We start from the raw sequence: 17,206 nt of genomic DNA, 5'->3' as shown, positions 1-17,206 counted from the left end.
TGGATTTGTAAAACTTTTTAGAAATCTTCCTAGATTTATTTGTACAGTACGTTATGTTTTAAATGTAACTTTATTATTACTATTATACATAACATATAAATTTTGTTTTATATTATTACTTTTATATATTGCCTTAAATAAATACGTTTTTATGTTAGTCACCTACTACTCGGTTTCATGCAAACGATTTTTAAGTCAAAAAGCAACATTGTGTTGGATGATAGCTATTTAAAGACTGATTTAGAGAAGTGTCTAATTTAATCTTTTGCGATTTAGGTGGCACCAAAGGACAACAAAATAAAAAAAGCACTTGAGAGAAGTGATTACACCTTTGAATCTGAACTGTGAAGTTCCACTTATGGCCACCTGAGCTCGCTATTTCCCTTCCAACCGAAGACGTATCTCACCTTATAGAGAATCACTGAAAGTTTTTGTTTTGAATAACAATGCGTGCTGAAAGGAGAGAATGTCTGTGATTGGTTGGTGGGTTTCGGTTTGCAGTCTCTGATTGGTCCATGCGTTTTAAAGGTTTTTTTGGGGGGGGGTCCGTTGTCTCCCAAGCTCTCGTCTCGGCGCTCAGCGTCCGTGGCAGCATCCACTCACTCACTCTTTTACTACTGCCTGCGATGTGACTCCACGCCGCTCGCTCGCTGGAATATCACCCTTCGTGACAAGTGACGGATTTTACGCGCACGCCACGCCGTCCGGTTTTCCCAAATCAAGTGGACACCGCGGCAGCGGCCAATGCCTTTTACCATGACTGTGGGATTAATAATGACTTTGTGTGCTGTAACGGCCGTTTTCGCGATGGAAGGTAAATATGTGGATGTTTGTCTCTTTTTGACGCGCTCCGTGGAGTGTGTCGCGCTCCAGGTTTGACAGGTAAATGTCTCGTAGCAGGAAATTGCGCTGGACTTTATTCGTGAGGACTAAGTTGAGTATGGAAACATATTTTTTATGGCTTCCAACGCAGTTGAGAAGGAGTTTCTGTGGCGGTTCCACAGAAGCGGGATGGTCGTGGTGCTGAATGTTGAGGAATGAATGAAACTGGTTGGATTACTTAAAAACCCTGCTGGATTTTAACATTGTAACTGTGGTAAAGAACATAATAGCTGTTTTATAGCAGGTCAATGTATGAGCAACCAGAAAACATTATTCCTTAACCTGCTATGGACCAGCTAAAAAACAGTTAATGACCATCTTGGACCAACTTGCTAATATGTCCAGTTATGACTAGCTGGTTTGTTGCTGGTTCAGAATTGTCAACCATCTACATACTAGTGTGTGGGTAAACGTAAAGGATATTTGGTAACCTTAAGACGTGTACTGAAGATGCATTGTGCAGTATGATCTGTAAGGCTTAGACATGTCATTTTTATGTTATTTTTCTTGGCTATTTAAATGTTTTCTTAGAAGTAAAAAAAGAGAGACTATTTTGGAAACTGGTGGTATCATTTGGTTTGGTGTGATGTTGGGCTGTAAAAATGAATCAACTGACTTTTTATAATGCACTTTAATCTCTGATACATTTAAAAAGCAAGCGAAAAGAATATAACCACACATTCAGGATAGTTCACCCAGATTATTCAGTCATTTACTCTATTTACATCGTCAAAATTCTGCATGACTTGCTTTCTTCATATGGGGCACAAAAGGAGATGTTAAGAAGAATGTTAGAGACTGACAGTCTCAGTCTTTCTTCCACACAATGAAAGTGGATGTTGACTGTCATTCTGCCTCACGTCTCCTTTTGTGTTCCACTGACTGAAGAAAGAAAGCTAGACAGGTTTGGAATGGCATGAGGGTAAATAAATAACGACATGGATCATTTTCTTTTTCAGATGAACTATTTAATTGACAAACCCATATTGGATGAGTATACATATCTGGCTATATGTATACGTGTCCTGTTCAGGGACATTTAAATTCTGTGAATACAAACCCCAGATGAAGACCAGTATTGTGTTGTATTCAGGTCACGTCAATGATTTATTCTGAAAATCAAGCAGAAACACCGTAAAAATGAGAAAGGGAAAAAGAAAAAAAATCTCCCTCCTTGTCTGGCATTTGACAGATGGTGGTTGACTGGTTGTTGCAGCCGCGCCAGAAATCAGACGTTCAGTTCGGCATGCTGTGTGTGTGTGTGTGTGTGTGTGTCGTGAGATTGGTCTCCAGATCAGTAATGAACACACAGCCAACATGAAGGGATTCTCTATTTGTTTCCATCTCCACTGCCTATCCAATTCCATCCATCACACAACCTGTTTGCCTGTCCTTCTGTCTGAAAACACTCGTGCAGGTATTGCTCAAGTCTGTGTGTAGTTCACAATTCAGACACTGTTTTATTTTCAACCCTCTGCTGCTCGGTAACTCGCTTTGCCTAATCATGCATGCTTTTTTTTTTGCATCACAAGCCAGTCAAGCCAATCAGCACTAAATGATGTCTGTGCAAGCTCTAATGTGTCTGATTTACTTTTCAGAGATTCAGAACAGACAAAAGTGTTGTTGAAATTCATTTTGGAGAGTCCCCCCCCCCCAGGTTGAAGTGTGTTTGAAGGCGACAGATGGAGGGAACGGGGTTAGTGATCCTTTCTTATAGTGGCTAATTGAAAGGCAATTGGCCTTTGTGGTTTAAAGTGTGTTTGCTGTGGTAGATCTGTGTGTATTATACTCTCCTTGAGCCTATATCAGTCAGATCAGATTATGGCTACTAATTGCCAAACCAGCCCGATGACCACAAACAATGTGTCAAAGCCATGTGAGCGTCGGATGAGAGAGCAGAGAGAGCGAATGAAAGAGATGGGGGAGGGAGACAAAAAACAAATTGTGTGTCTGTGTGTGTGTGAGAGAGTGGAAGATGAGGGTCTGGGGGACCATCTGGGTTTGTGGAAAGTGGAGTGACTCCGTTTTGACACGTTTCCAATGCGTTAGTGAGCGCAGTTCACCAGCAGGGCCTAATAACGCCATAAACCTGATGAATTATGAATGCGGACATGCCTTTGCAATTTTGAAACATTACTAATGTGTAAATCAGGTAATGTTAGAAGGCGATGGCCATAAATATATTGTTTTTAAAATGATTATTTATTAATATTCTGTTAGCCAAGTACATTAATACACAGTCTTTGTAACTTCTGGTCTGGTCTTCATTTAAGGTCGAAATGAAATCTAAACTGACCCCATGATTTTCTTGTTTTAGGTCTTATTGTTCATGATTCATCTGTGCGCATTATTTGCTTCTTAATCTTTTATCAGAATGTGAAAAATGAAACAATTTCATTTGAAATACTCGTTTTTACCCGGCCGTCACCTCCAAAAACATATGGCTCAGTGTTGTGATGTGTGGATCATCAACGACGCTTTACATTTTCAGTTGAGCTGATTAGAGATTGATGCAGGTTATACAAATCAGCTTTATTTTGAAGAATACCATGATCATCTTTACTCAAGTGTGCTTTCTTATCTGTTCGCCGTTCATGTGCGTTCAGGAGGATTTAAGTGCTCAGTCAGGATTTTAAGTGCAGGTTCGATTGGGCTGTCATTTTGACATTTTTCTCTCAGTGGCAACATCAAATAGCCTAGGTTATAGAAAGCAGAAAGCACTCTAGACTCCTAACACACACAAAAATTCTCAGACATCCAAACCATCGCTCAAGCCCTCACCATTTAAAGAGGTCTGAGAGTGTGGACGTGTCAGTAAGTGCATCACTGAAGTCCTTGTTCCCAAGTCACTGGCCCAAATAAACAAGCCTGATCTGAAGTCACACGTTCTGTCCTCTGTTTTTATCAAATGACTTCACCTCAGACTGAGCCAACGCTTGACCGTTGTTCTGTCAGAGACAAAGGAACCCAGTGAAGTTTATCCACACACATTGCAGGGAGATGGTACTACCATGAGATGGTACTACGCTTGACCTCAAATCACCTGTCACATAGTCAGTAAATTATTATTCCACTGCGATTATATTTATTTAAATGATATGTGTAAATAAATGTATATAGTTTCCCACCAGGTTTAAGCATAGTCCCAGACTAAAATGCATGTTTGAGCTGTTTTAACTAAATGCAACTTGCACTGGCATCTTTTAAAATATGCCAGTGTCGTTGTTTTGTCTCAAGATGCTCACCAGTAATGTTTTTTTTTTTCTAAGGCACGTTTATAAAAGCTACTTAAATGTCCTAATTGAACTAAGACCCACTCCTGGCTTAATCTAAGCTTTGTTTGTGAAACCAGGCCTTATTATAATATTTTTTATATTATAGTGTAAAAGTTACATCAATATATTATTATATATTACAATTTTATTATTATTATTATTACAAGGTCATATATATATATATATATATATATATATATATATATATATATATATATATATATGAACCTGTGATTTGATTGATAGTTTGATTAATTGCATTTAAATATTTAGAATAAATCTACTGACAACTCTAGTTACAATGCATGCAGACATTTATGTGTGTGTTTTTTGTCTGTGTGAAGATTTATTCATGCTTTCTCTCCAATCAATCTCTATCATGGAGTCGACTAAATGCACACAACGTGCCCATAATTTATTTAAGGGTGGACAGATCTGTGTGTTGGAAATTACTGCAGCTGATGTGAATAATGAGCTACAGATGCTGACCACACTTTTCCTATTTCCCTTTCTCTTTTTTTCTACTTGTCCATGGCATGCAAATTCATCTTATCCCTCTCTTGCTGTGCCATGCTGGCTGAGATTTAGGATGACCATGTTCTTTTTCTTCCATCTATCCATCTCTTATCAATGGTGACCAGCTGACTGTAATAATATCTCAGTTATTACTCTACTTTCTAAAGTATAACACATTAATTTGTATGAAATATTGATTTGCTTCAAAATTATAGACACAATTCAGTTTAGTAGTCATTATGCAAATACATGTGATGTGATCTTCTTTCAAAATGCGGCCATTGACCAATTTAGAATCAAGTATTTTAGACAGCCATATGGTTAAAGCAAAAGCAGCAATACTGCACACACACACAGGGGGAGAGAAGTTGTTCTTGTACGGTTGATTATGAACCTCTTCATCATTAAAAGACTGAGTCATCTTTGTGCACAGAGGGGTTAAAGGACGTTTACATGTTTCCTCTATCTTCCATATCGCTGTCAGCAGCGTCTGAGACTCAGAGAGCAGCGAGCGAAAAGCACTAATGCACCTGCAAATGAGATCGCTCTAAATGAATGCTTTCTCAGAAAGGTGATGGAAGGAGATAAGAGTTTTTTTCCACCCTTTTGTCAAAATCCTTCTCAAAAAGATTTAAATCTCTATTAAATATTAATGTGAGGGCCAATGGGCCGTCATGGTTTTATGGATGTGCTGACCTGATGATTTTTAAATGAAATAGGCCTACAGCTGTTTGCTTTTCATTACGTGTGTGTGTTTTTTTTTACTGTCATTTGTCATTTGACTTTCTAGTTTGGATTATGCTGGTCAGTGCTGTTCTAGGCAGTTTTGTGCTGTTTTGGTGTTGATCTAGGTAGTTGTTGGATAGTGATGGTCCTGTGTAGGTTAATTCAGTTTTGCGTAAGATTTTTAGCTGGAAATTCATGTAGATTCAGGCTGGTTTATACTGTTTATTGCTAGTTAAACTGAGCAGTAATGATGGTGCAGGTTGGATTATGCAGGTAGTGCTGATCCAGGCTGGTTGAAGCTGGCTTGATGTGAAGTAGCCTAGATGAATAATGTTGTTCCCAGGTTGGTTTTTGCAAGCTAGTGATGGTTTGGTGTAGGGGTGTCACAAAATACTGGTATCGATGATAACTGATAGATGTGAGATAGGCTATTGATATTGATTTTGTTAATACCACATATACAATAGGCTAATATCTTAAATAATCAAGTGCCAGTAGCCATCTGGTTGACTCTCCAGCATAGTAGGTGGCGCTATTGCACCTTGACATTAGTTCATTAGTTCTTTTGGAATAAAAACACACACATAAAGTTAGCCTAAATATGAATAGCATTCATTATTTTTTTTAAACTTTAGATATTGTGATAATTAAGGGTGTCACGATTTCGATTTTAAATCGAAATCGATCGAAATTAATGCTCAGTCTCGATTATCGAATCAAAAAATGGAATCGTCGATGCTGCCACGCCCCATATGTCACGTCAGCTCGGCTTGCCTGTAATAGGTAAAACTCCTTTTCTCGAGAATATTGAAGCCTTTATTTTAAAACGCATTGCAGCTGCACAGCGAGAGCAACATAGCTCGTCTGAGCGAGCTGATTGGCTGTGCTGCGGCAACTGCACGAACCTATGGCGAGTAGGAGCGCTTGGCGCCCTGCCAACCTCGAGCGCGCCAATTTGGACGCGGCTGAAGTGTATGAAAAAACTCGCCAAAGGACTTTAGGTTTAAATCGACTGAAGCGAAGTACCTGATATGAGCGAAATAGCACGGCAAGGCAACGCAGTACTCGTTCCCTTATCTCTAAGGGAACCGAGGTTACGCAAGTAACCAAGTACCTTCCCTTACGAGAACGTTCTCTCGTACTGCGTTGCAAACGCTGTGGGAACCCAATTTAAAACGCCGTGCTATTCGCCTGTGACTGCTCTGAGGAGTCCAGGGAGCCCCGGGACTATAATAGGTAATAGGTTATATTGTTTAAGTTTCCAATTGACTGAAGATATAAGTTATTGTTACATTAAGTTGTTAATAAACGTTTTAAATTTGACAATGTAGTGTGTGGTACATTGCGAACAAAGGTCAGATATTATTATATTGCATAAATGTCTAAAAATGGCATAGCTTGTGCTTTCAAAAACAAAATCGAGAATCGAATCGAACCTTGACTTTAGAATCAAAAATGTAATCGAATCGAGGATTTGGAGAATCGTGACACCCTTAGTGATAATATCTTATTGTTGTGAGTTCTTTAGGCCATGATATCGTGACAGCTCTATTATAGTGCCCGTTTAGCTTGTGTTTCAGCATTACTATGAAGCTATCAAAGAAGTTTTGTTGGTTAAGATGTGACACCAGCATCCAAAACACAGCATATACTGGTGACCATGCTAACAGGGTAGTTTGGGTTGTCATAAATCAGATTGAAGTATCCAGGTGTTTCGATCTATGTATTTGTGCTCACACATTCTTCCTGCTGCAGTTTTGGACCCTGATAAATTGCTTCAGGGCATCTGGGTGATGCAGCTCACCGAGACCATCTTCGGTCCTTCGAGATCTCTCTCTGGACTCTCCAGACACGGCAGCCAGATGGTGGATGGGGTGTGTGTTTGTGTGTTGGTGTGTGGCATCACAGTGGGACAGGCAGACCTCAAAGCCCTGCTGGTTTCATGTCTTTTATGGGTTTCTGATTTTCCTGTCTCACTTCACGCTCTGTGGCTTTTTCAGCATCACTAGATTGGCAAATGAGGTCTGAAATGGGCTCGTTAAACCAAACGGGCATGTGTTTGTACACATTTAGAACTGTGATGAATGGCGAATGTTCCCAAAAATCACATTCGGACCAGCTGATTAAAGGTAACTGCGAACATGTCTAAGAAGAATTAAGTTGGTTATGAGAAAATATTCTACTTGGTTTGATAATGTTATCTAATGCAATAATTGACGTGTTTGTGTTCTTAGGAGATAATTATCTTGTGTCAATTATCAGGTTATCCATTTAGAAGTTGGGCTAAATAACTATAATAAACAGCTGGAAAGCAGTGCAACTCTATCGCACTGAACCATGAGTTTAGACTTTAAAATAGCCATAAAAATCAGTCCCCTCTGAAAGTGCTGCGCTGTCTATTTGGATTTATGGCTCTGCGTCACACAATACCCCCCCCCCCCCCCTCCAAAAAACATTTTATCGGATGATTTAAAAGTCACCTGGTTGGGGGCAGAGCGAATATATGTAAGTGCAATCAGCAGAAAGAGCTAGAACACCATTTTTTTTTTCTCTTTCTCTTCCTCTTTCTCTGTGTGAGACTGGTCAAATGGCGCATTGGGAAAGTGGCCCCGTCAGCAGATATGGGATCCTCCCCAGTGTGTCCGGAGGAGAGATTGTGGCAGGGTGAATTGATTATTGTGGTATGTTTCCAAAGGTTGTTAAGGCCAAGCTTCAGGCCTACTTAAAGGGATAGTTCACCCAAAAAATGATTGATGCACTTTTGCCGTAGGTCGACTTGCGGACGGCCCGTCTGCCGGTAGCTAGTTATTTTAGTCGATAAAGTTTTAAATATGGATATTTTTTCTTGCACAAGCTCATCGCTTCGCTTCAGAAGACCTTTATTAACCCCCGCAGAGCCGCTTCGAACACTTTTATCACAGATTGATGCGCTTTGATGGACTTCCAAAAGAATATACCCACTAACTTTAGGTCATATATAGCCAGGACATTTTTAACTCCGATTGTATTTGTCTAAAAGAAGAATGTCATATACACCTAGGATGGCTTCTGGGTGAGTAATTTTTGGCCAAACTATCCCTTTAACACCCGCCAACCCACCAAATGCCGCTGGATTTCAGTGGTGACATGTAATGCAGTCACTCCTAGCCACGTTTTATTTAACATACATTTTTCAACTCTAGTCTTTTAAAAAGGCATCTGAAATAGAATAGAATAGAATAGAATCGGGCATTTATATAGCGCTTTCATATGTACTACTGTACACCCAAAGCGCTTTACAATCATATCAGGGGATCTCTCCTCAACCACCACCAGTGTGCAGCATCCACTTGGATGATGCGACGGCAGCCACAGTACAACGGCGCCAGTGCGCACACCACACACCAGATATAGGTGGAGAGAGGAGAGAGAGTGATAGAGCCAATTCAATGTAAGGGGATTATTAGGAGGCCATGATTGGTAAGGGCCAATGGGTGGAATGTGAAATAATAAACTAAGTACAATGTTGAGATAGATATCAATACTGAAATATCGGAAACTCTTCCGCAGGTTACACAATACCAGTTGCGTGTTCTCGCTCGCCAGCAAGTTGACACACAAACCAACGTCCCTTTACTCACTCTTTTCATTTGCTCTGGATGAATATTGTTGGTGTTACAGGGCGTGAATTTTGCCAACGGATTGCACGTATTGAGTATAATATTACTCTGGTCGGACAAAGACAAGTATATTGGCTATATAAAACAGTGTAATGGGTCCGTGCGTCAGGTCTTAAAGTGACAGCAGCCTAATATACCGGCTGGCAAATTATGAGGCAATATTAAAAATATCTATATGGCAATTTTTCCCTATGGTAATGACGTCAAAATTGTGGCCAGTGAAAATGCTGAGTGGCTAGTAACTTAATGCAGCCACAGTGGCTGGTGAGCAAAAAAGTTAAGCTCAAGTCCTGCCTTACTGACTGCAAACCTTTGAATGGTAGTGTGTTTTTATGTATAATACTAGCTGGAGATTTTACAGCGGCGGCTCTTCTTTGTCTGGGAGATGATGCCATATGGTGTAAAACGTTACTGATTTGTTTATGATTTTCAACCTATTCTAACTTATGCTTCAAGACTATCACAGATCAGCTGGTGCTTGCTTCGGATGACACTTTCTCTATATAAATCATTGTTGCCTTTGTAAGTTGCTTTGGACAGAAGCATCTGCAAAATGAGTAAATGTACTGTAGATAGCTTGGTGGCATATTTACTCTAGTCTAGCATAACGACAAAGAATGGTTGTATAATGTGAGAAGCCATCATTATGTGCCCTGCATCAAGGTTTGGGACACCATGAGGGAGAGTAAATGATGACTGAATTTAAATTTTCAAGTAAACTATTACTTTATTACTTAAAACTCCCAAACTTCCCCCAGCACCTCACAAAAGCCTGTTGTCGTCGTGGGGTCTGTTTTGACTGGGACTGTTTTTTCTCACTGTCTTCTTTCTTTCCCTGCACTGTCATTTTTTTGAAAGGAAAGAGGCGTTTTAATTAAAACTTGAGGCGGCACAGGCAGCAACAGAGAGTTCTGCTTCCTGCCCAGAGCGCAGCCAATAATTGGTTCTGTTCACTCTCCCTCTCCTGCTGTATACTCGGTTAAATCGATGCAGTTGTTCAGTTTGTTGGTCTTTTTTTTTCCCGTCGTCTTTTCATTTGCTACCCCCCACTTTCCGCCTCTCCACACAGAGGTGAAACCCGAGTCCATGTCTGTGTTTGGGTTGCAGACGGAGAGGCTGTAAAGATCTGGATCTATGAAAGACGGGCTTGAGTTTAAGGAGCCTGAGAAACAAAGCAGCTCATTTATTACTCTCTTAATGAAAGCTGCTTCCAGTGCTCTGCCATAATGGTTTAATTTCACCTCTCGAGCCCCTGGATTAGTCCATGAGGCACAGGAACACTGCGGCGGAGAGAGATGAAGGGGCTGCTGGGTTGATTTTTAGAGTTCTCAGTCACTCTCCCAGAAACTTTTTCACCCATTGAGCTGTTAACATATTCTTTTTATGGTTGTTATTGAAGCAAACACAAGCTTTTGTTCCAGAATATTACCAGTAACTTGGTGCCGCATTTTGAGTTTGTTGACAGTCTTCCAAGTCATCACGGTCTCAAGTCAGTTTATTTTTATACACATATTTAGCGCTCACACAGACAGTGCAAGTTCAAGTCCAGCTTGCAACGTCATTTTCTGTCCTCTTTTTATACTTTTCTATGAAAAAGCAAAAAATAAGATAACTTTTTCTGAAGAAAATTAATTGGCATTTACGTGATAGCATGATGCTATAGTGTCAGGGCTTTGGTGTCTGGTTGCTAGGGTGTTGTGTTTGGTTGCCAGGGTTTTGGTATGTGTTTGCCAATAGAGTGCATTAGCACCCGCCCCTTCTTCAGCGGCACTGGTTCCAGAAGTATTTTTTCCCCATAGGGATTTAAAAAAAGTCTTTGTTAAATAAGCCATAAGCTATTTGTTGATAGGCCATGAACCAAGCCAATCAGCTACAAGGTGAATCATAACATTGCAAACTTTGATTTGAAGCAAAAAGTATTTGAAAATCAGACGAAAATACAAAGGTACAAGACTGTGTACTTAACGTTTTTTTTTAAGGGAAAGAACTACAATCCCACGAAGTATTGTGAACAGCATAATCTCATTAAAATGATGGAGAATCATAAAACTACTCATTTAGCCTTCAAATGTTGATTATATAAAAACAATTGCCTATATTTTAAGTTTATTGCTATATATATATATATATATATATATATATATATATATATATTATACATATACACACAAATATTTAGGCTAAGTATTTGAGTGTAGAGAGATCAACTAGATTACGCTATTCGCAGTGCTTCATGTGAGTGGGCGGAGCTAACAAGATCTTTTGGCTTGTTGCTTTTTTCAACTCTCTGATTGGTGTCATTTTCTGTACAGCATCATGGGTAATGCAGTTTTTTTTTTTTTACCAGGGATTCCTCTGTTATTGCATGATTATTTTAAAAATAAGCTGAAATAATGAGGGATGACATCTTCAGCAGGAGCAAATACCATCAATTAACAACCTCATAGCTCACAGCAAGTCTGTTTTTCAAGGTTTACAAGTTACCATTCAAAATCAATTTCCCTATTGAGAAAATTATACTAATTTTAATTTCCGGAAACCGACTGTTGCACTCTATAGGGATGTACAATACCAGTACTGTGTCATAATTATCAGCAGATATTAGACATTTTAATTTATTAGTATCTGTCAATATTGGATATTTGATTGTGCATTCTCATAATTTTTTACATTAAGTTTACCATCACCCAATGCAAAGTTAATCTTCAAAAACAACTATTTAATAACACTGTCAAATGTAATCTAATTACCAAATCTCATTTTTTTAATACTGTACATTATGTTGTAATGCCTAAATTCACAATTTCAGAGCGATTTTATCCAGCTAATGAATGATAAAAACATTGACAGACAATCAGAATCCATCCTACTGTTACAAGTTCGAGCCTTTCAAGTGACAGACAAGCACGCACTTCGAATAAACAGAATGACATCGTCCGCTGGTATGGAGGCTATAATATAGTTATCTTTATAGGTCTCTTTGCAGTTATTGGTGTGAACGGGGCTTTAGGATTCATTCAAATCCTTAGCCCTAAATATTACATTTACATTTATTCATTTAGCTGACACTTTTATCCAAAGCGACTTACAATTGCTATATATGTCAGAGGTCGCACACCTCTGGAGCAAGGGGTTAAGTGTCTTGCTCAGGGACACATTGGTGTCTCACAGTGGATTCGAACCCGGGTCTCTCACACCAAAGGCATGTGTCTTATCCATTGCGCCACCACCACCATTAGAATTCAACATCCTGTACATGACACAGTGTTTTCTGCATCATGTATCACCAGTACCGTGTGACTGAACATGACGTTTCCGCCTCAACTTCACTGATTTTAAACTGCTCACCACACGCAATCAGCTCACCTCAGAAAATCAAGGTTTGGGTCAGCGGGAGGGCTGACTAATGTTATTAGATCATTAATATTTCATCAAAAAGCAGTTTGTCAGGTGTTATTTTTACTGTGGCTGTCAGGGTAATGTCTCTGATGTGTGAAGAGGCAATGCAGAGGCAGTGCAGTTGATTGGGCCTCCTCTTGCTCTCTTTCTCTCTCATTAAGACTGAGTTATGACCTCTTTGCCTATGCAGAATCATCACAAACCCATATTTCACTGTGCTCTTGCCATAAATGTAATCTCCAGCTTAGGCAGAAAACGGCCGTGCAGGAAAGGATGAAAGAGTTGAAAGAAATAAAAGAAAACGAGGCAAAGAGATCCTGAATGTTCAAATGGATGGTTGTGGGGCGGCTTTATTCTTCTGTGTGTGTTTTTGTGTTATAGCTTCCTGTATACGTTTTCTATTCCGGCCAGTGTGTGTGTGTGTTTCTGAAAAGGGAGGGCTTGAAGGTAATTAAGTATTGATTTCTAGGCATGCAGGGTGATGGGAAATAGGCGACTTGGCCCTAAATACAGCAGGTTGCCAGATTGGGGGGTGTCTGGACTGCGGTGTGCTATTGAGGTGAGCATGGCTTCCAGCCAGAGCTGCTGCTGCCTCATCATTACAGCAGATTAATTAGCAGCTTTTGCCCATGTGGTCGACCCAACACCTTGATTCTATTGCCTGCATGAGCTTTTTTTGATTACATACTGACTGATGGGAATGCTTGTAGGTTGGATGGATAATTTCATAGAAAGAGAAAAAGGTAGGCTTGCTCACTTTACCTGTAAAAATCTGGTAATTTTGGAAATGCAAAAGTCGGAAATTTAACAGACTTAAAATATACTTTCTTGTAGTTGTTGAACTAAAAAAAAAAAGAAGGAAAATTTGCATTTTAAATAAATGCTATTTTTTTTAACTTTCTGTTTATCAAAATATCCCATTTTCCCCAAAAATATTAAGCTGCACAACTATATATATATTCATTCAGTAGTCATATATTGTGTGTGTGTGTGTGTGTATATGTATGGATATGAATATATATATATATATATATATATATATATATATATATATATATATATATATATTATATTATATTATATTATATTATATTATATTATACTATATGATATTTCCATTACTTTTTCCCTCCTGAATTACACTGATGAGAAGAACATCTAAAAAAAAAAAAAAAAAATGACAGTTTAACTTTAAGAGGATGTTCCCCTATAATAGGGGGATTTTGATTCGCTATGCAGGAACCAGTGACTCAATGACATTAATTATTCAACTTCCTGCAAGCCTGATAATAAATCAAAAAACAACAACAACAAAGATAGCCAGGAGATCATACAGTCTTGTTGGGGATTGTGGAGATCCACCACACAGATCAAGATCATTCTAGTAATTTACTGAATACACTTTGAGGCCGTTTCCTATGCATTCATCTTTTGATGCATTGGTGTATGTACTCCTCCTATTTTTCAAACAGTCAGTTTAAGTTGTTTAGAAACAAACCCACATGCAGACACACCATTTTTCAGCTTCGCCCGCTCCGAGCCATTCATTTTTCCTGGGAGACGTTGCGATTGCTATAATTGGCCATAGTGGAATGGCCATCTATAGTCCTGCAGGTCTGCCACAGGCTATCAGCCATCTGGGCTTTTATGACGCTGATCTTGTATCATCTCCGGGGGCTGTGGATTTCATGCCCATTGGCACTCTCGCTCGTATCTAGACACAAATCTGTTCACTTTTACAGCAGTACTTTCGATGCGGCGAGTGGGTGGTCGGTGAGTGACCATAAAGTCAGGTTAGTATCCTGCTTCAGCCAAACAGGAGCCAAAGCACCAGTGTGCATCTAAAAGTGGTCACAGTTGTTAAACAGAATCTGTTTGCATGGATTATCTGGACAATTGCAGTCGTTCACTCGTTAAAATTTTTTCATTAATTGGAGGGAGTCACTGCTAAACAGAGTTTGGGGAAAATGAGATGGAATTAGCAGAGGAATTAATTAAATATTCAGGTGTAACGTGATAAAAAAAAAAAGTGAATAGACAGTTTGCTAGTTGCTTGATTTTTCTATTTTATACTATTCTATTCTACGTTATTTTAGTATTATTTATATATATATAATATATAGTATTCATTATTATTATTAGCTTTTATTTTTTGTTTTATTTTTAGTAATTTATTTACATTAATCTTAATTTTTAATACTACTTTTTAGCTTTTTATTTGAGTAATTTTAGCCATTTTTGCCATTTTTGCATACATGTAAAATAAATCGCTTTAGTATAATCTATATCTTTAAATCAACAGTTTCATATTTCTCCTTTGCTCTCCATTGTTTTTAATTTGATTGTCATTTGCAATGCCTCATGGGACAGAAGTTCTTTCCCTCATTAAAGCGAGTGTGTGCATTTTCCCCTGATTTTCAAATGTTTTGCTTCAAATAGATAATGTAATGTTGTGATTCTTAGCTGTTGGTTTGGTGTATGGCTTATAGCCTAACTCTTTTTAATGACGTCTTTTTAAAAATCCCTACAAGAAAAATACTTCCCAATTCACAACCAAGGCCACTGAAAAATTAGGCGGGCACTGTTGCACTCTACCTCTGCGTCCGAAATCGAATACTTTCCTACTATATAGAATGCAAAAAAACAACAACAACAATACGCCAAAAGATTAGCATGTCCAAATACACATTCGAAAAAACAATTTGCAAAAAGTCCCTGCAACCTACTACATCCGTCAGGATTCTGAAGTGCGCATTTGATGGACACTTTACTGTCCCATTAGGCCACGGGAGAGGATTTATGAATAGAAGTAAAGCGACGCAACTGATGCTGGTAGGTCATGTGACAGTAACAACATGACAGATGTAGTACATCCGAATTTCATTCACACTACCCATATTCATACTAGAGTGTATTTTTTTTAACGGTCGCGGCGTACATTCAAATTCAAATGTAGTACCTACTCAAACAGCACGTGATTTCGGATCTTTTTTATCTCAATTTTATTGCACTAGTGCAAAAAAACAACTCCTGTCTATGTTGGGAAGTGAAAAAGAGGCTGAGGATAGGATCAGTTATCTAAAATAAACAAATATCCAAATTGTTTAAATGTCATCACTAATAAACAGAATGATGCAGTGGTGACAGTCATCCGTTGCCTTAAACGGAAAGCAAGATCCCCAGCAGCCATTTCTGCTGCATTGATTCAAACTCTGAGATAATTTCCCACAGTGGGACGTTGGTCCCTTTGTCTCGTCTGCCTCCCTGGTCGGTCTAACAAGGCGGTGTGATGAGGCGTATGTGCGCGATGCTTCAATCAGGCATGTGCGCCATTGTTCCTGGCTTATCTGAATATGAAAGTGTCACGGCAGGAGATGGGGTGAGACAGAAATGAAGGATGGAGAACAAGAGCGAAAGATGTCTGAGAAATTCCACCTCCGGCTCAAGTACTTCCCCTGAGACACAAACTTCCATGTTCTAACAAGCGGCACAGCAGTGGCTGCCTGACGTCCACAGACAGGTGGACACACACACAAACCGTCTCGCAGTCTAATGGGGCCAGCGTTCGCTCAGATCATTATCTGTATCTCGCATCCTCTTATATTCCTCCTTTTTTTTTCCCAAGCTGTTGCCGTGTCCGTCCTCTCGGCTGAAAGTTATTAAAACTGCTGTCTTTTGATCTGAGCTTCACTCGTTGTTATTCTCCAACTCCCTCTACACTGGAGGTGAAAGCTGATTTCGCTCCTGCCAGTGTCTCTCTCTCTCTCTCTCTCTCTCTCTCTCTTTCTCTCTCTCTCCATTTTTTTTTTCATCCTCTGTTTTCTGAAAAGCCACTGAATCTGCTCAGCAAAGGCGCTGACTGGAGAGTGCGGGAGTGTGGTAATGAGGTTCCCATGGCGATGTGCAACGTTGGCGAGGCAAATTAATGGGGTGTTGGAGCGGGGGGGGGTCAGCTCCACTGGTGTGTCCAAGCAGCAAGACGTTCACACTATCTCCACATAAATATCAGATACAGCCCAGTCTCTCAGAGAGTTTCTGGAGTCGTTCTCTTCTCTTTTGCACTCTCTCTCGCTCTCTCTCTCCTTTTTTTTCCTTTTTTTTCTAGGATTATTTTTCTTCTTTCCTGACATTTGAAGCTAGATTTGTATGTTTTATGAAGAAAATGTGAGCGGTGTTTGCCCATGGAAAAAATCACTACCAGCATCAAATTACCTAATAAAAAATGAACAAAAAACAAAAGTCAGTATGGACGCTACAGATTACAACGTTAGATGAGTTAGATGTGAGTGCTGCAGTTGTTTTATCTCTGCTGATGGGTCAAATATTGAGGCCACTGTTATGCATGTTCAGGACATGCCTTTTTTACCTTTTTATTGTATTTTATTGCAACACTGCTAGATAGACAGCTTCAGTTTCATTTGCAACGCGTCATACACTTCAATATGTGTTCTAATATCGGCTCAAAATATCAAACATGTTTGAGATATCCTCCGATTGGATGGAATAATAGTCTGAAGCTAAAAAATCGGAGTCTGTGCCGATCATACAGTGTGAATTTTTCTTTGTTGTTTTTTGTGTGTGAAATTTGTGAACTCCGACTGCCCAAATCTAATCTGCAGTTTAGCACAGGCTTTCGGCAACTATTGTTGACTCATCTTCACTGCAAATCGGGGTAAAAATCTGAGCAAAAGTTGTGTTTTCCAGCCTTTAATCTGGAAAAGTTCCTTGTTCTTAAAGGGATATTTGACC

At 39.3% G+C, this 17,206-nt stretch overlaps 1 protein-coding gene across 1 annotated transcript in view; it reads left to right on the top strand.

The window, feature by feature from the left end:
- Positions 1-555: 555 nt before the first annotated feature.
- The window catches only part of ephb1 (EPH receptor B1), a 256,086-nt gene continuing 239,435 nt past the window's right edge, over positions 556-17,206 (top strand). Inside the window, exon 1 of the mRNA XM_082173478.1 lies at positions 556-814. Coding sequence (XP_082029604.1) covers positions 745-814 — 70 coding nt within the window. The 5' untranslated portion in view covers positions 556-744. The remainder of the gene's footprint in view (positions 815-17,206) is intronic.

This window comes from Leuciscus leuciscus (genome assembly GCF_965113295.1).
Source record: "Leuciscus leuciscus genome assembly, chromosome: 6".
Lineage (NCBI taxonomy): Eukaryota > Metazoa > Chordata > Actinopteri > Cypriniformes > Leuciscidae > Leuciscus > Leuciscus leuciscus.
Note: the sequence above shows the minus strand (reverse complement) of the source record. Positions and strands in the feature narration are given on the sequence as shown.